At 40.2% G+C, this 20,122-nt stretch overlaps 1 protein-coding gene across 2 annotated transcripts; it reads right to left on the bottom strand.

The window, feature by feature from the left end:
* Nucleotides 1-3,021: 3,021 nt before the first annotated feature.
* cand2 (cullin-associated and neddylation-dissociated 2 (putative)) lies at nucleotides 3,022-19,941 on the bottom strand. Of its 2 annotated transcripts, XM_031726912.2 has the most exons (24): nucleotides 19,475-19,941; nucleotides 18,315-18,458; nucleotides 16,392-16,546; nucleotides 15,833-15,956; nucleotides 15,601-15,658; nucleotides 14,977-15,175; nucleotides 14,416-14,521; nucleotides 13,991-14,133; nucleotides 13,055-13,365; nucleotides 12,469-12,610; nucleotides 12,051-12,169; nucleotides 11,735-11,881; nucleotides 11,093-11,314; nucleotides 10,796-11,002; nucleotides 10,071-10,258; nucleotides 8,465-8,630; nucleotides 8,095-8,235; nucleotides 7,386-7,525; nucleotides 6,934-7,109; nucleotides 6,614-6,709; nucleotides 4,548-4,717; nucleotides 4,304-4,468; nucleotides 4,046-4,153; nucleotides 3,022-3,771 (listed from the first exon to the last, which is right to left on the bottom strand). In XM_031726912.2, exons 1-24 carry the CDS (start codon nucleotides 19,540-19,542, stop codon nucleotides 3,541-3,543), a joined length of 3,726 nt encoding a protein of 1,241 aa, XP_031582772.2. In that variant the 5' UTR covers nucleotides 19,543-19,941; the 3' UTR covers nucleotides 3,022-3,540. The 2 variants fall into 2 exon arrangements, with proteins under 2 accessions (XP_031582772.2, XP_031582773.2); XM_031726913.2 differs by lacking the exon at nucleotides 11,735-11,881 and having other exon boundaries at nucleotides 19,475-19,542.
* Nucleotides 19,942-20,122: the final 181 nt, after the last annotated feature.

Below are 20,122 nucleotides of genomic sequence, written 5' to 3'. Positions count from 1 at the left end.
CCTTAAACAAGAAAAAGCCAACAGATCTAAAACATCTAGTAAATATAGGCTTTTGTCAGCAACACTTGCTGTTTTAAAAAATGAATATTATAAACTGTGAACACACATTTATTTTAGTCTGTGAGTCACTGGCTTTAGTTTCTTCTTAAATATTGTTTTTCTGTGTGACATTATTTCACACATCATGGAGCAATTCATTTGTGCGTCCTTTCATAATGTGCAAAATGGATTTTTATTAATAAATTAACTCGTCTTTTTTTCATTACATAGGAGCTTTTATTTGTGTGTGTTTGGGGTTTTTAGGGCCTCATTCAACCATCTGAGGTGGGATTACATCAGATTGACTTCAGTTTTTGGAGAGCTCAAAGTGGCTAACACTTCACTTTTCTGAGTGAAATTCTAGCAGTCGTAGCGTACAGAATTTCACTGTGAAAAATAAACTGTAAATGTAGAACACAAAACGGTATCCTATGTTGGTAAAAATTAAAAGCATGGTATGTTTCGAGTAATTAACATACAGTTGTAAATTGTAAATTCAAATGAAAAAAGCAGCAAAGATTGTCATTCATACAGAGTTATTATGTAAATTGTAGATAATGTTACAGATTTTTCCTGTTGTTTTTTTTTTAATTATTTTTTTATTATACCTTTATTTAACCAGGAAAAGTCCCATTGAGTTTAGTTTCAGTTTTCAGTTTTCAGTTTTATTTGTCATATGCAAGTTAGCACAGGGTCAACATCGCAATGAAATGTGTTTGACGAGCAGCGGTCTCTCAGCAGCATGATACAGTAGGAAAAAATATAATAAAATATAATATAATAAAATAAAATAACAAATAGAAAAATAGTAAAGAACAAAATATTAGAGAGACATGGTAAAAGAGAAAAGATGACTAAATATATATGTATCTATAAATATAAATATATGTACACTAGTGATTAAATAAGAAAATCTTGAAAAGAAATATGACGGGAGGGCAGATGGGATATTGCACAGGAATGAGCAGCAGAAAATTACAGTATTGCACTTTTTAAATATAAATATCAATAACAATAAAGTGAAGTGACCAGTGCAGATTAATCAGAGTACTTGTGAAGCTGCAGGGTAGCTTCTGAGTCCTGTGTTGTGTGTGTTTAAGTGTTGTGGTTGATGTGTTGTATGGCTTGGTGGTAAAAACTGTTTTTAAGTCTTGTAGTCCGAGCAGACAGACTCCTGTAACGTCTGCCAGATGGTAACAAGGAGAACAGCTGATGTGCTGGGTGGCTGTGGTCCTTGATGATGCTGTGTGCTTTACGGAGGCATCGCTGGTGATAAATGTCCTGAATGGCAGGAAGCCTCGTGCCAGTGATGTGCTCTGCTGCCTTCACCACCCTCTGTAGTGATTTACGGCTGCTGGCAGAGCAGCTTCCGTACCAAACTGTGCTGTCATACCGAGTGTATGATCGCGCTGTGCGCACAGTAATAGAAAGCAGAACAAAATAAATAATAACATTTTTGCTGAGATGACTGGGAGCTCTCGTCGGTGCAGCCATCTTACGGCGCAACCGGAAGTTAAAGAACCTCTTTTTCAAGGGAGTCCTGGCCAAGAGGCGACAACACTTTGAAATTACAAAGTTACATACATATTTTAAAATAACAATTACATTTTAAAAAACGATTTTCTCTGGCTCTCTCAATCTAGACTTAAAAGCATTTAATGAAATAAGATCTGCTATCTTCCAATCTTTTTGCATCGTGTTCCATGTGAAAGGGGCAGCATAAGTAAAAGCCCTCTTTCCCAGTTCAGTTCTGGCAAATGGAACATTGAGCAACAAAAGATCGCTTGAACGCAGGCTGTAAGAAACAGTACTTTTCCGTGTGAGCAGATCGCAAATATAGGTGGGGATTTGTCCAAGTAGGGCCTTATAAATAAAGATGCACCAGTGAGCAAACCTCCTGGAGGACAACGAAGGCCATCCCACTCGAGCGTACAGATCACAACAATGGGTCAAAGCCCTACAGTTTGTAATAAACCGTAGAGCGGCATGATATACTGAGTCAATCTTATGAAGACACTGGGCGGAAGCATTCATGTACAGCAGATCACCATAATCTAAAACAGATAAAAATGTAGCATTTACAAGACGCTTTTTTGTCTCAAAGGAAAAGCAAAATTTGTTTCGAAAGAAAAATCCCAATTTTAATTTGAGTTTTTTCACAAGATTGTCTATGTGAGGTTTAAAGGTCAGAGAGTCATCAATTAAAAAGCCAAGATATTTATACGTATGCACCACTTCTATGAGTGCACCACTTCTTTCAAAGACAGTGTGCCATATTACTGTAAATTAATATATTTTCAACACATTAGCTGTGTAAAAATAAAAGCAAATCATCGTTTGTCAATTTACAGAAATTTAATATAGATATTACAATCATTTACTCTTTTTGATTTAATGGTAATTTACCATTGCCATTTTACAGTTTTTAGGGTAATTTTTACACACATTTCTTACAGTTCAGTTGCACAAAAAAAAAAAGAAAAAAAAAAAGGAAAACCATAAATTTCACACCCACGGCTCAACTCTCGCGGCCCGGTAGCAAATGACTCACAGGCTGGTCCGTGGCCTGGGGGTTGAGGACCGCTGCCTTATAGGACAATTAACTACTAGTTCTTTTTTCTAATAATGTGTCACTGGAGTATAGATCATGACTGTTGCTGGTTATTTCCTGTCATGTTTAAAAGCTGAGAAGGCTCACATTACTCTGTTGAACCATTCAGTCCTCAGCTCCATTGAAAACTAATCCTTCATGCTTTTTTCAGTTTTATTATCCTATAATGTAAAAACTTGAAAAAAATATTTCTATATATTTCTACACTTTTCCATTGATATTACATTAATCCAGACAATGTTATAACAATGCAAAATGCAAACAATGCATTAGTTGCATAGTATCCTTATATCCTCTGTTGTTTGTGCTACGTGTCACCCCTGAACTCTAAATAGAAACATATTATAAATATAATAAAAACATAATACAAATTAGATTTGTCACAGTTGCCTTGTTTATTTATGTGAAAAATACAAATTTTGTTTATAAACATCTAAAAGAACCAGCTCGAATAACCTGTAAAGGATGTAATCATGCTCAGTTTTGCTTTAATATACCAATTTACTTATAAATCTAACAAAACTGTGGAAAAGTCTGCACTTCACACAGACAGCTGACTGAAAAGCACGTCACACTCAGTGAACAAATTTCCTTCATGAGTGAAACACAGATGTCTGCTGTGGTTTTGTGTTGACCCATTTTCATATAGCATGTTTTTTTTTTAGATCCTGAACAAATCCATGAGAAAATCTGAAAGACACAGGAAGCTGCTGCTACAACTTTAATTCATGTGAACTAATTTAAACCAAACTCCTGCTGGAAGGAACAAAATATGAAGAACAAAATAAACTGAAAATGAAACCTGACATTATACAAACACAGATCAGTTTAATGTGCTGTGCCTAACGCTCATCTTTAAAAACACTGTAACGAACATCTCCAGCATGTTTCTAGCTCATATCCATGCTCTCTGTGGCTCCTATACCCCCACCCTCCCCTCCCTGGATGCTCTGGTAGATGGACGCCATGTCAGTGCTGGATTTGATTTGATTGGCAAATTCGGCCATGCTGGGGCTTCTTTCCACCTCAGGCACAGCCAGCAGGGCGGCGACAGCACGCATGGCCGAGCGCCGCAGCTCCTCCTGCTTCTCAAACTCCTGCTTCACAGAACCGGCCTTCACCTGCAGGTGGAGGAAGGAGACGGAGACTTCATCTCAAGGCAGAGGGAAACTCAAGGTTACAACTCCAGGTTTGTAAAGATCTCTGTGTATTTCACCTTTAAACTATAAAAAAAAAAGGTTCGTAGAGAGTAAGGATGCGGTTTCTATAAATAATTTCTGGTAAGTTGTGTTTAAGAGACCATCAACTACAATCCATGCAGTTTTTTTTAAATTTTCTGAATCATAATGTTTTAATGAAGTGTTGATTTCTAAGACTGTGTGTCTGTTTGAGTACTTTGGTGGTGACGGTCGCTTTAAGTGGTTCCACCAGCCTGTCCAGTCTCTGGAGAACAGCAGCAGGACACAGAGAGACCAGTCTGGCCAGCATCAGGAAGGTCAACATCTGCACAGTGATATTAAAAACAAGGAGAAAATGATCAAAAATAAATCATTATTTTCTGATTGCTGGTGCTACTGAACACCCCAGAAATCACTCCACAGGACAGAAGGTAAAAAGGTGGATCATTTTTACTTTAACTAATTTTCCACCCACTCTGATATCATAGTGGTCTTTGAGTCCTTCCTCTACATGATCCAGGAACTGCAGGATGTCCAGCCCCTCCAGGCAGCTGTCCAGAAGACTGTACATACACTCAAATGCAGCTTTACGCACATCCAACCCATCATCAACAGTGTGCTTGAACGGACCCATCTCCACCTGCAGCACACAAACAGAGTAAAACGTCTGCACAGAGCATGAACAGAAACGCCTGCTGCTTCTAAATCAGATAACTCACTTCTCTGATGAGGTCCTTCCTGATCTGAGTCTCCTTGTAGAGGTGAGGCAGCACTCTTCCCAGGAGACCGCGGATCAGAGACGGTTTGTTATGAGCTGCTGAGTTAAACATTACCAAGGCGATACGTCGCACATTGATGTCCTCATCCTGCAGGGTCTTCAGGAAGTCACCTGTCACACAGAGATGACATCACAGCTTTTTATTTTTCAGAGCCTCATCTGGGTTTTTATATTTGAGTCAGCATTAGACTTCAGTTTATATTTAAGATTAAATGAACATTTGTTTTGGTTTTTAAGTGGGATCATATGAGGTACTTATCTGTAGTCAGTATATCACTTATCTGTCAACACATCCAAGCATCAACCTGTGGGGCTGAAAAATGCTACCAACAAAGAAGGGGGAAAACTGCAGTTCCTATAATGGCCACACAGGTTTGAGACAAATGAGAAGACTCCACTCAGGCATGTCTGCTGGACCAGACGGGGTGAGTCCTCGTGTTCTCGAGGCCTGTGTCCCCCAGGTTTGTCAAGTCTTGTATAAACTGTTCATGATGAGTTTGAGTTTGCAGACAGTCCTGGTGCTGTGGAAGACATCTGTCCCAGTGGCCCCCAGGATTACAGACCCTTGGAAAGTCTCATCCTTGACCTGCTATGAGCTACAGTCAGGCCACATCAGGATCCCCTTCATTTCACTTACCAGCCCTGCGTCAGAGCAGAGGACTCCATTCATCTACCTGCTCAATCTTGCAGAATCCTCTGCACGATGACAAATGTGACAAAAACCAAAGAATTGATTGTGGACTTTATGGGGATCAGGAAACCTGTGACCCCTGTTTCAATCCAGGAGGACAAAGTGGAGGACTATAAATACCTCAGAATAAACGTTGCTAATAAGCTGCACTGGGTTAAAAACACCACTACACTACCAGAAGACTGGAGTTGTCTCTATTTTCTGAGGTGGCTGAGGCCTTTTAACATCTGAAGGACAATGCTCAGGATTTTCCACGAGTGGCCAGCGCCATCCTCTATGCCGTTGCATGCTGGGACAGCAGGCTGAGGAACAACTTATTCTATGCTGTTCTTATTGTCTTGGGGACACTGTAACCACATAATTTCCTCAGGGATTAATAAAGTATTCTGATTCTGATTGAGGCTGGCTTGAAAGGCGAGTCAATCTGATTATGAGACATGTTATACTATGTGTAATGACACTACAAGCCTGTATTTCAATGCAGTGTGATTCTTCAGGAATTGAAAGGGAGAGCTTACATCTACAATGAGTGATGTTACATCTGACAGTAATGACCCGTATCACGTGACCAAAGATAAATGAGGCTTGTTTCTCTGACATGAGATCACTGCTTCGTGATGTGCCTCGAGCTGTTGAAAAGATGCAGGAATTTTAATTTTCTGTGTGAACTGGATCTGACGTGACTCTGAGGATCATCACAAGCTTGCAAGGAGTTTATTAGAACATTATGGAGCCAACAAGGTGAAAAATATCCACAGTTAGGGAGCATTTTGACATGATGTCTCCTAATAATGACACACATCTTCGCAAATCAATCTCAGAGAGGATGGTTAGAGGTGTCTGTGTGTATAGTAAAAATAAAATACAGAACCTGATATCCGCTGGTATGTACCCCACATGTATTATCACAGCAGGGCTGCTGTACATCGAATGACCAGTAGATGTCATTACTTCAAAATGAGCAATTGTTCGTAAAAATTCGACACATTCATGGAGCTTCATCGCACCATCACCATCTACAAGTGTTCCAGTCTACCCGTTGGAGCAGTTCAGCAATTAAAGTTTTAGGTTTAGAATTTTTTCATTGCTCTAACTTGCTTTCACACAGCCTTTTCCAAAGGGAAAGTAATTTAATTCTGTAGAACACCAGAATTGCTCGGCTACCTCTGCAAATCTGCATGTGTGAGCCATTAACGTTTCACCATGAAACTAAATCTTAGAGAAATGTTCCCACTTTACGTTCTGTGTTAATGTAAAACGATGAAGAGTAATGATGTAACATGTGATGTAAACATTTTTTTAACTGTTCATCTTACCTATGCAGTCTTTCAGCAGTGAATCTATGGGTGCTGGGTGGTCAACAATAGTGAACTTGATGGCTGTTACCACGGTGCTGCGAGCTAAAGGAGAACCTGTGGAGACAATGTAACAAAAAATAAAGATTTTTGTATATATTTTTTTTCTCATTCATATTGAAGCCATATTAATACAAAATGTCAAGACCATGTACAGAAACAGAGATTGACCATGAAGATGTTAATTCTATATTATTTGTTGCATCTGATTTTAAATTGTACAAAACAGAAAACTGACATAAAAAACAAAAATATAAAATATTTCTTAAATACCGTCCTACCAGTTTTAAGTAGTTGTTTAAGTCGAGGCAGAAGTGCTGCTGGATTGACTAAAGTCAGTTTTCCCAAACATTCAGCCACCAGGTTCCTGGTGCCCTCCTCCTGACACTCGCAGTTCTGAAACAGCAAGGCCCACACAGACTCTACATGGGGCGAGAGACTGGAGGCTGGACAGGCACTGAACAAAGAGAGAGAGGAGGAAGGAAACTTTAAACTTATTTTATTCAACATATGTCATGAAAAATTTTGTTGCAAGCTTTGCAAAGTTTTATGGCAAAATCTATCATTTTTATCAGCTTAAATATTAAACTGTTACTGCAAAATTCACACTTAAACTGCAGTGAACTCATAAATGATGCTTTTCGATGATCACCTGCTTCAGAGAACAACAACAGATTACGGTGAATGAAATGCACACACACACATTTAGCCAAACATTCCACAGAACACACACCTGATGACTTCTTTGAGGGAGTGAAGGAGCAGGTACTGTCTCCGTGGCTGGGCTGAGATCTCCTTCAGGAGGAAGGGCAGGTAATCGCTCAGGCAGCCGACGGCCATGCTGCCTAAAGCGCAGGAGGCTGCCGTCTTCACCTGAAATCACAAACAAGATCTCCACACAGTCGGCTGTCTGAGCTTATTTAACCTTTGTCACCTTAATTCATCAACTGAACTAACCCACTCTACTCTCCACACAGTTTGCTCCACAGAGCTAAAGCAACATCTCATTCTGAATGATCTTTCTTACTGATTGTCAGATCTCTAAATCTTCTTTAAGCTCTGTTTTCACACCTCCCAATGTTTCCGGCTGTTATGAAACAACTATCAGACACTGAAGAAGCACTTACCTAATAAGTAGTAAAACAAACAACTGGCACTGATATCAAAGCAGTAAAAGGGTAAAAAACAAAACTGACTTTTTGACTAATTAGGTTTCAATATCAAGGAAATGTAACTGATGTGGGGGAAAAAATCAGTTTTCCTTTGTGGAAAATTATTAGTGTGAAACCTGAAGCTCTTCAGACAATCAAAGAAAAAAGAAATCTTTATTAAAACGCTGGCACACAATCGGATTTGGAGAAGCTCTTCTTTTAACTAAAGGATAAATTTATTCATTGTGAATGAAATTTTTTTAATTTGCGGATATGGATAGCGTGTCCTACCTCTTCACTGGTGGAGGAGAAAGCCTCCAAGATGACTCCCTGCACCTCCTTACTTCCTCCCAGACTGCCCTTCCTCCCCACCTCCCCCAGACACAACAGGGCGAGGACACGAGCAGCCTCTGGAGAGCCGGGATTCTTCACCTGAGGAGAGGAGAGGGCAGAATTTCAATGAGGTAAGTGTTAAAGTAATAACGGCAAAGAAAACAAAGGTAGCTTCTAAGAGGCCAGTTTCAGATCAAATTTTATAAAACAAACAAACAAACAAACAAAATTTGTCTAACAAATTTATATCTCATGTCTGTTTGTGTCACATCCTTAGAGGAAACCTCCATTGAAGCTAAAGCAGAGCACAAATACCAGACTCTCACACCTGCTGTATGAAGCCGGCCACAGTGCCCGGAGTCTCTTTGGGAGAAGCAGAGGACAGAGCAGCCACACAGCGAGCGACTGAGTGGTAGGACTGCCTGTGGACGATGCTGCCATCTGCAGAGGACTGAGATCTGTGAAACGGCTCCATGAGAGACTTCAGCAACTGACTGAGAGGAGAGGAGAGGATTATAATCCCGGGTGTAGTATTTCTGTTGATATGTTACTAACACTAAATGGACTGATCTGATTAAAACTTCCAGTTATAGTTTAACAAAGGTGCTGGGAAAAATGTTCTGATTTATATCAGACAATATAATTAAAGATCTTTAAGAAAAATTACAGATAGAAATAGAAAATCTTGAGGAAACAGGAAGAGTGCAGACGGAAAACGTAGATCTGTCAGAGTAGAATCCAACCGAGCATTTGCGCTGGCCATCATTATATTACTCTGTAAAAAATATATCATACAAGAAAATAAGTGTACTGCAGTGATTGAGGCATTTCACCCCAACTGAATGTACGCCTGGTCTGGATCCAAGATCAAACTTTGCCTGAACAAAAAGCATTTTCAGGTATATGGACAGTATGTACACAAATGATAGAACATAATTAATCTGATGAAGTTCACATGGACTGAAATATACACACAGTCAGAGGAAGACACACTATACATCTTGCTCATATGTTAATCAGCAGTACAGGAACATCAACATGACTTGCTGATGCAATGATGGGTTAGTTGAGGCTAACCAGGTCACTTGTGGTCAGTACATGATTAACATGTTTTAAACACGACTTTAACAGCTTGTGAGTACAGAGTCTGACTCTTATCTGACAAACCTTCAGGGGAAAACTCAGACAGGCAGACTTGCTTTTCTGCCACTTTAAATAGAAGATGTTATCAGGTTGTGTCATTCTCCTGGTTTGGTTTAATTTTCTCAAAGTCAACACAGAAGAAACTGACTCAGGCTTATTTTCTCAGACCAGACAAACTCCTCCAGAGCCAGAGAAGACATTACACAACAGACTGAGTATTCCTCCCTCTGAATACTGAACTGATATTTATCTGTAAAAACTTTGGAGTTCCCCTGCAGATGGTAATTACATGAATATTCATTTCTTGGAGATAACAAAGCAGACCTGACTCAGCTGTGACTCACACTGACGTCTACACCCAGGGGATGTGATTTAATGTGGACTCCTGGGAATCTGATGGCGTTTCAGTCAGCTGTTTCATATTCTTTGCTGTCTACTAATACAAAATAATGACTTCTAATCACTTAAACACATTTGGACTGTGGCTTTTGGAAGGGTTTCATGTCATTTGATGAGATAACTACTGTTTACATGCCTGAGGGAAACACTGAAATGATGCACTGCTGCTCTTTTAAAAATATGGGCTAAATTAAAGGCTTTCCAACAACTATTTGAAAACATTTGATTCATGTCAGTGATTAAAATTCATTATAGTTCAACGAAAACATTATAAACAAGCCATTAGCAATAATCCTCAGCACTAAACAGCTTTCCCACTCGAAAACTGTTGATCTGTCCAGTGTTACTAGGACATCTGACCTAAAGAGATTCACAAACACATCCCATCTCACCTGTAGCTCAGATTACTGGTTTTGGACAGCACCAGTGCTTGCAAGAACTCAAGTATTGCTTCCAGAGTGCTACCCTGCAGCAGCGGTGAATGGATGAGTCTGAAGACTCCTGGCAGAACAGACGAGCTGATCTTAGCCAGAGACGAGGGGTAGGCTTTGGCCATACCGGTCAGCAAGGTGATGGACACCTAAACAGAGACAAACTACAGGTAGATTCAACCACAACATGTTTTATGTGTGCAACAATGTCTGCAGGCAACATCCTGTTTTAAGGAAAGCTGACTCAGCGGCCTGTGAACTTTTGAGTCATGCAGCTACGCTAACAGAGACCAAGGAAAAAAAATCTAAATAAAAATCAAAATGAGCAGAATAAGATTCCAGCTTTCCACCAACACATGTAATCTGATCCCTAAACTTTATGTTTGATATTCCTTAACCCACTTCCTAAATGTATAAGTTTTTCTTGGTGTGAACTATATGACGGAACAAAAAGAACCACCTCCAAAAATCTGCAATTACACATTTTTTACCATAATACGACATAAAATAAGCACATTACTGCTTTCTAAAAGGCAATCTCAAAAAGTAAAACTTCCTGTCACTGTCTGTCTTTCCAAGTTCAAATGTCATGCACATGGACGTTGATTCATTTATGAAGAAAATTTATATTCTATATATTTAATTTTTGATCTGATTCATGTGCATGTTCAGTTCAGTGCTTGTACCTGTGAAACATGCATGTCACCCTCATCCACCAGAGTAGGAAGTTCGCTCAGCACGGGCTCCAGGGCTGCAGGTTTAATGCTGGCAGCGTGATGAGTGACCAGCGCCGTCAGACACGCCAGCGTCCCGAGCTTCAATGCCCGCTGATTCTTCCTCAAGAAAGATCCCAGCACAGAGAGCACTTCTGGCAGGATGGGTGACATGTCGACCTGTAGAAAAGGACAGGAAGTTACTAAAATTTTTCAAATTAAAAAATGTGTTCATTAAATTAAAAAGACAAAACAAAAGTTATAATAAACCTTTAACGGAGAGGCAGCGATGAGGGTGATGGTCCTAACGGCTGTTAGTCTTGTGATCTCATTCTTTAATCTCTCCAGAAAGATCGCCAAGACTCCCTGAACTTCTGCCCTCAGGTGGTCACCAAGGTGACAAACAATGTGACCCATACAGGAAATCGCTCGTTCTTTTACTTCCTGGTCGATGTCTGTTGCTTTGAGCCGCTTCATCGTTACAGAAAACACCTTTGGGAAAATTAAATAAATGAAAATTATAAAGAAAAGGTAGAACCTGTTCCACTCATCAGGAAAGCCTTGTGAAAGCACCAGCACAGCAGCACAAAATTACTGGTGCCAAAGTTTGAACCAGTGATGTCAGAGACCATGAAGAGGGAGCAGTCACAGAACCTTTTGATCACAGTTTGTTTCAGATGTTTAAAATCTATAATTCTGTAGAAATACTTTGATGCAGGAAAGCCCCGGCAAAGTCATGTTTGTTCATTTTCCTTAGACAAATCACAGTATTTAGCTGCCATTCCCAGTTGCTCTTCATTAGTTCTTTGCTCCCACAACACATTAAAAATGATAAATAGACAGGATGCTATGGAGCACAATGAAATTAAACCGCCTCAGACCAGAAAACAAAACAGTCCTGATCCATTTCACCTCTTTAACAAACGGTTTGGGGTCAAATCCTCCTGCTTGCCCCTGCGGTCTCATCACTTTGACCAGGTGCTGGATGACCAGCAGAGCCTCTGAGGTGATTTTATAGAAGCTGTCCTCAATGCATGCCACCACTGGGGGCAGCAGCACCTGCAGGGGTCACAGCACAAGTTAGTCTTTACATTCTCATTACTGTGGACTTTACTTCCAGAGTTGAAAAATTTAGTGATTCAACTTTTTAAAGATGCAGATCCCCCGAGTCATTATGAGAGGCAGTGTACAGGTTTCAAGGCAAAGCCTTAAAAGAAGTTTTTGAAACCTGCATGTGTGGCTGAAAGGCCTGAGGAGGGTGGGAGAGGAGCAGGACGTTGAAGAAGGAGAGCGCATCGATCCTCATGGTGGACGGGGTGGATTTGTCTGTCAGGGAGAAGATGATACCTGCAGGAAGGAGGGGAGAGGAATAGAAAGAAAAAAGATAGAAAGAGTGGGAGTAAGGAGCAAAGATACAGCAGCTGAAGTAAAAGAGAAAAGCTACTGGGAGGCTTAGGAACAGATGGTTGTAGGAAATGTGTGTGTTTTAGATCTTAAAGATCTCCCTTGTAGTCTATGTGACTTTGCTGATAAGAGAATGAAAGTTTCTGACCAGTCTGACAGTTAAGAATTAATTTGTAATGCATGTGTGTGTGTGTGTGTGTGTGTGTGTGTGTGTGTGTGTGTGTGTGTGTGTGTGTGCCTACCAGGTATCAGGGCAGGTATATGCTCTTCCAGGGCTCCCGGTACAGTGTGAGCCAGCTCAGTGAGGAGACAGAAGCAACCCTGTCGGGACTTGATGCTCTTCTCCTTCAGCTGTCTGTGGAGGGCCTTTACAGTCGCCGGCACCTGGACACACAAACCGCCGCACAATTTATTTCTGCAAATCATATTTACGAGATGCTCAGCAGAACTGGAAGACTGCAACATCTTAGATATGGACACGTTTGTTTAAAGGCGGAGGAGCTCAAGCAGGTTTTTTCAGACAGAAAGTGGAGGGCTGGGTCCATCTAGGTTTATTTATGGGATAAGCATGCAGGTATTTGGAATTGTAAATTATAGAGAGCTACTCTGATGGAGTCCAAGAATAAAAATATGACGCTAGAAATGAGCAGAGATCAGCTGATTTGCCTGGATTCTTAGGTAGTCTTGACTCTGCAGCCTGCCTCAATTAAATACCAAACATCTTTGAATTTTAGGTAACCCAATGACACCTTTAAAAATTTTAAACTTCTCTACTTTCCAGCTCTATTTGTGAAACTCAATTAAATTCCATTAAAAACTTCTCAGCACCTGTTTCTTCAGCAAGGCGACTGCCGGCTCCTCCTCTCTTCTCACCCCGGGATCTGAACCAGACACAATGAGGCTGTGGCGACTCGATGCCACCCGTGTTTGTCTCAGCAACGTTGAAAATGCAGTGAAGACGTCGGCCCTGACGTTCTCCTCGCGCTCCTTGAATCGGGCCAGCAGAGCGGGGCAGATGGAGGAGTAGAAGGAGAGCAGGAGGTCCAGACGCGTGCTGATCAACGCCTCCAGACACTTGATGGAAGAGCGCCGCACCTTCCAGCTCATGTCATCGTCATCACTGTACTCGTCGTCTGACTCTGAGTGAAGTCATGAAATGAGAATAAACTCGATTTGCTTCATACAGGTGACGAATGGAAGACAGCAAAACTCAAAAGATCTCACATTTTGTTGTGTGAAGTTTGTAGTAGTTTTAAGAATCGACAGATTCAACCTGAACAAAAACCACCGCTTGTGTTGAAAAGTTAAATACCTTCTTTATAAATCGGATAAACTAACTTAAAGAATACAGGTACAAAATTCATCCAGACCTGCTTTAAAGACTGATATTTATGTTTTAAAACACATATGAAAATGTAAACACCAACATAGAGGCCTATTTGGGAACCAAGAAAACAACATTAAAGAATAAAGGTTGTCCTGCTGTGATGTCAGCTGCAGCTAAGGACTGTTGTTCTCTCTGAGCTCTCATTTGTTCACATTTTCGCGCCACTAAAAACGGCCAAATGATCAATTATCATTTCCCATTTGGAATGTAACCATGGACGTACAGACCATAATCGCTGGATTACTTCAAAACTACACACCTAAAACGTGATGATTGATTACCATCATGTTCTGTATGTTCCTGTTATTTGCTTCCTGTTTTCGTTTTTCTGCTAAATCTGTATTTACAGACCGGAATGACACACAGATTTCACACACCTTCCTCAAGCTCATCATCTATGTCCATGCTGTCTTCATCCTCCTCCTCGCTGTCATCATAGTTGTAGTTGGGGTCAAAGGTCATAAACTTAAGACAAAGCTGAGTCACTGTGGCAATGTGAGGCGACATCTCCTTTGGACACCTGCCAATCAGGAAGTAACAGAAAGAGCGAGAGTAAGGACATGAAGTGTGGGCGTGTACTTCTGTGGGTCATGCTGAGGGGACAACAACCTAATTACAACATATGTGTGGACTAAACAGAGGTCCCTATAGTGATTGTATATAAAGACTTGCATCAGGGTAACAATTAGAACAGGATTAGGTCTGTAGAGCTTCTGGTTATAGTCAGTGTAACTCTGTGGGAAATCAGCATGTAAGTGAAAGTATTGTCCTCTAAAGTGATGGAAACATGACTTTGTTGTACCTGCGTATAAAAGCTTCAAAGGCCTGGAAACAATACTCTCTCAGCTCATCATCTTCTACTCCGGTGAACTTTACCACCATTGGGATCAACTTCTCTAAATGTTCACCTACAAACCACAAAAAATGGGAAAAAAAATCTACACTTTAGATGTTTTTCTTCACTAAATGACACAAAAATGCATGAAGAACCAAAGTTTAAAAAGATCCACGAGTCTGCAGCCATGTGGGGAATGAAGTTAGCTATAGTGCAAGGGCACCGGATGAAGGGCCAAGGGCTGACTTCCCCCTACAGGGAGAGTCGGAGGGAAGTCATCATCTTAGCTATCAGTGCTAAACTGAATTCTAGATCATCTGAAAGTCATTTACATGTCTGAGTGTGGACCAAACATCCGCTACATTAGTGAAACTAAGAAGCTGTATTCTCAGCTTTCTATAAAAAACAGTCAGAATACAGGAGCGCTGGACTGTCAACATCTGAAACCTTTCAGAAGACCGGTCACTGTCCTACTAGTTAGTTTCCCCATTCAGCACTGAAGGCGGCATAAACACAGCATCAGCTCACCGACTCGATGGCCGCCCTGACGACTAATGGTTGCCAGGCACTGGATGTATGTCCTTGTCATTGATGTGGGCGGACCCTTGGCCAGCTCTTTCATCAGGTGTTCTGTCAGCTGGGAGAAGAGGGCGGGGCTGCAGCAGGGCACCAGGTGACCGAGGGCCAAGATGGAGCGCTTCCTGACCGCCATTCTGGGGCTGGTTAACTGCAGCATCCAAATGACGAATGAATGAAGAAACATTAATGAGCAGATAAAGGGACAAATGAGTAAAAATACAATCAAATAAACTGTACAACAATATGCTAAAACCACTGCAGGTGCATTTTCAAGAACAATAATACAAAGTACTCATTTTAAACACACATGTATTTATAATACAAAAATAAAATGAATGAAAGTCATCATATAGCTGTTAAAGCATACAGTAAATATACTGAAAGTAATGTGAAATGAGAGAAAGTGATGTGCACGTTTCTTATAAAAAAATGGGTTTCTTAGAATAATATGAAAAATATCCTGTTATCCTAATAATTATGTCTAAAAACAGATGACAGTGATTTTTTGGGTTGTCATGGTAGCAGTACACTGTAAAACCACAGTTAACATTTGAGTGGTTGAGTGTTTCTCACCTGAGGCAGCAGGCTGGAGAGCAGAGAGCTGTGGAAACTGACCAGTGCACCACTCAGCCTGTGGAAAAAAAGCAAACAGTGAAAAGGTTTAAAGTTCAGCAAAGTGTACCGTGTGTGTGTGTGTGTGTGTGTGTGTGTGTGTGTGTGTGTGTGTGTGTGTGTGTGTGTGTTTGAGCTGGTACTTTTCTAATGTGGGACAGTCATCACGTTTGGACCGAGATCTTGTTTTTACCTTCCCAACATGTCCGACAGGATGTCCAGGGCCTCTAACTGAACAGACACATCATCTTGTTTCCCCATGGCACCAATCAGCTGGGAGGTAATCTTCTTACACACACTGCCTGTCAGAGTCAAACCTGTCGATCCAACCCAAAACAAGGATGTTTAAACAACTCTGAGTTTTCACTGCCTTCAAATGATCAGACATCCTGATTTCAGCTCACATTAAGGTCTGTAATTGCTGAATAATTGTGATAATTAAGCCCAGATGGCAGCGAAGATGTGCAGAAATTCATGGCGAAAAAAGTGAGAATTTACAATTATTGGTTATTATTTGGTGAAAACAAATATGGCATGTTGTAGCTGTGTAGGTAATTTCAGACACCTTTGCATGCAGTCCCAGGAAAATGACAAAAATATAAATGACTGTCTAAAATGTAAACTTTGCTTCTATGCCCTTTATTATTTATTATTGCCCTTCATACTCTCGAAGTTGCTGCTAAAATGGAAATCCACCAATAAAAGCTGATCATCGCGACGAGGAGACAGGTGGGAGGACAGTGAGCGCTCACCTGAGGATGTGAGTGGCAGCTCAGCGATCACGGTCTTCAGTCCCATGCTGGAAATGTCCCTCAGCTGCTCTTTGTCTGACGTCATGTTTGAACACAGCACGTCCACCATCGTCTCCACCTGGGGCTCCTTCACTTTGCTCACCAGAGGCGCCAGGCTTAAAAACAAACACACCAAGTTAAAAAATGTCGTAATTTTGTATCAAACCACTATTGGTTTAAATAATTATGTGATAGAAATAGGGCTGCCACAAACGATTATTTTGATAGTCGACTAGTCACCGATTATTTTTGCGATTAGTCGACTAATCAGATCATGCATCCATTGGACGTAAAATGTACAGCTTATTGCACCAGCATGCGTCTGCTCTTATATAACTATCATTAGCTTACAGCTTGAAGTGTTTAAGGTATGTGCTAACTAAAAATAAAGACAAGATGATAGTTTATTACACTTTTAATGAAATTTGCAGATTGTTTCAGTGAAGTTTAATAAACTCAGCCGTCTGCTCCTTGCTATCTAAAATATAACAGGACACCGGAGTATATTCTCGAGCATCTCACACTTCTGATAATCAGTTGTCTGCTTGACGTTTATTCATCTGTGCAAAACTATAACTTTATTTCTCAGCCAAACCAATTTACTCAGGAACAAATAAAATACAAAAAAAAAGCCAAACAATAACATTTTTAAGTTATCTAAGTGACTTATATTACATGTTTAACCTGAGCAGCGAAAGACGGCGGTGAGTTTGAAAACGATTTGCCGGGGGTCCGGTGTTCTCACCGACTCTAATGAGCCTAGAAACCCGGCTCGCTATCGAGCTGGTGGGTAACAGACGTCTCCAAAACGTCGGAGCGCTTTTGAAAATATGTGGTGTCTTGATAGACTAAGCAGATATTTGAGGTTTACACAGCTACATTCTCACCTGAAAATATGTTAAACGTTTATTTTGTGACCCAGAAAGAATAATAAGAGTAATATTAAAACTAACTAGCTGCCGCCATTGTTGACAACTGCGCTGGGCCGCGCTATGAATTCTGGGACACAGTTTCTTCTTCTTCGGGGTTAACGGCAGCTGGCATCCTTGTACATGCAGTGCTGCCATCTTCTGTTTCAGTCCGTTATTACACTCTTAAATACTACTACTTATTCCTGCGTCTTTTGGGATCTTACAAAGCTTCAAACGACGCGTCGACTATTAAATTAGTCGTCGACGATTTTAATAGTCGACGTAATCGTGACTAGTCAATTAATCGTGGCAGCCCTAGATAGAAATATGACCTGTAGTATCTAACCATGCACTTAACTGCAAACACAAATAGGTGGCTACCTAACACACACAGCCTGCTACACAGACACCATCAATACTTCCAGTCCAGCATAAATGAAGGTACCACTCTCATTTTAGTGCATTACCACTCTTATCTTTATTTAATTCAACTTCAATTCAGTTCAATTCTATTTTATTTATACGGCGCCAAATCACAACAACGGTCACCTCAAGGTGCTTTATAGTGTAAGGTAGACCCTACAATAATACATACAGAGAAAAACCCAACAATCACATGACCCCCTATGATCAAGCACTTTGGTAACAGTGGGAGGCTCCCCACCCTTTAAGGGTGGGGCTGAACTTTGATATAATGTTGTGACTTTCCATTACCTTTATTCAACAGACAAAAGTCACCAGAAACAGACTCTCAAGTAAATGGGAGTAGATGATACAGCAAAACTTAAAATAGTCTATAACTCAAGGGTTAGGTAAAAATGCAGCCCTCTGGTGGTTAAACTTAGCTAACCCTTCCACAGAGGATAGTTACAAAGAGCACCTTTGTAGGAATCCAAAAATAAATCTGGATAAATAAAATACAGTTTACATGAACTAAACCGGTTCACACTGTGCGTACGAGTGTGATTTTTACCATTTCACAGCCAGGTTCTGCACCTCCCCATTCTTGTCTTCCAGCAGTTTGAGCAGCATGGTCACAACTCTTCTCTCGCTGTCCTCGTCCAGCTTAATGCTGTCCTTCTGCAGCTCCAGCATCAGGTCATTGGTGGCCATGAACCTGCACGCACACACACACGCACACACACAGACACACACACACACACACACACACATAGAGACCAAAGTTAATAAACTGATCTGTGAATCCCTTCAGTGATCCTTCTTTTCATTACTGCCTCAAAAAAGGGTCAAATAATGAATTAAGTGTCTCGATTTGTTTAGATGTCTATTTATTCTTTAATTATTAATCCAGATTTTCAATTGTAACATTTAATTAGATGCTTTTTTCGCCACTTCTGTTACAATTGTGGTCTTTCAGTAAAGATGTGCACATTACTTGTCCAATAAATATTTAACTCATCAATTCAATGACAACAAGGAGAAAGGTAGAGGTTGGTATTATTAAGTAATTCAAATCTATACTTGTGTTGTTGTTGGCTTATAGATGTGTTAATAACACTCAAAGAGTTATCAGAACACGTAAAACAGTTGCAGAATATACTTTCCTTGGTCACACATGACAGTAAACCCAATATGTGTTGTGTTAAAAACATCTCCAAAGATATTTTGCAATGTATTAAAAGATTTTTAAGACAAAATAAAACAATAACAAAAATCTCCAACATTCTTGAACCTACTGCTATCTACCTGGACAACAACGACTCACTTTCTCAAAATATAAAACAATTTAGATCATGAATTTATCATGTTAGCAAAAAATCCCTACTTCCAATTTCTGAAATTGAGTATTTGATGCTTTAAAAAAATCACAGCCGACACAGGGTTAGGGTTAGACAGATATTTACAAACATATTTTGATAATGATTAAATTAGTCAATAATATTAATATAACATTTGGAGTTTTTTATGAAAACGTAACCTTGGTTAGGTAAATTTGTTAAAATTGTTTTTTGTTTTCAGGTAGAGAAAACTAATAAATGATGTGTCGATTAAATAAAAGTAATTAAGACTGTATAGAGGGCACTATTGTCTCCTGTGTGGTAAAATGGCACACACAAGTCGTGGTTTTAAAAAAGTGTCATCTCACAGTGAGAGCTGCTCACTGTTTCTTACCTGAAGTCTTTGTCAGTGGAGGTCATTTTCTCCAACAGGTTGGAGATGTGGTAGGACACACTCGACATCTTTCCACTGTTTAGTCACTCAGGCTGAGAAAAAGTTTTTTTTCTACGGTAAACTCAGAAAACTTGCCACCAGATTTAAGCCGACAACATGGCGAGGCTAGGGGGGGCAGAGAGGAGAGCTGACGGCCTGATGGAACCCGACACTCGGCGTGCCCGGACAAAAATAGACGGCAGGGGACAGTGGTTCAGCTTTGTGGCGCCGCCGTGTGGACACACGGAGTCCGACCGGCCATACGGAGGCGGTAATGTGCCGATAAACCGAGTTTCAAGTCTTATTTTTACGTTAATTTGCCGAAAAAAACTCCGACGGTTATCGGTTAGCATTAACCGTTTGGAATTTGATCCCACCTTTATTGATAAACAAATTCAACAACAATTACAGTACCCGTTTAGATTTTTTTCTCCTCAACTTTATTGATAACTAACACATGCAGCAAAAGTTTGGGTTAACTGTGTTCTTCACGTTTCCTGGCAACGATAATAATAATAATAATAATAATAATAATAATTATTATTATTATTATTAGTAGTAGTGGTATTATCATTATTATTCAAAAACAGAGTCATTTGACAAAAAAAA

Source organism: Oreochromis aureus, linkage group 5 (genome assembly GCF_013358895.1).
Source record: "Oreochromis aureus strain Israel breed Guangdong linkage group 5, ZZ_aureus, whole genome shotgun sequence".
NCBI classification, from domain to species: domain Eukaryota; kingdom Metazoa; phylum Chordata; class Actinopteri; order Cichliformes; family Cichlidae; genus Oreochromis; species Oreochromis aureus.
The sequence above is the reverse complement of the archived record's forward strand: the minus strand, read 5'-3'. Positions and strand labels throughout refer to the sequence as shown.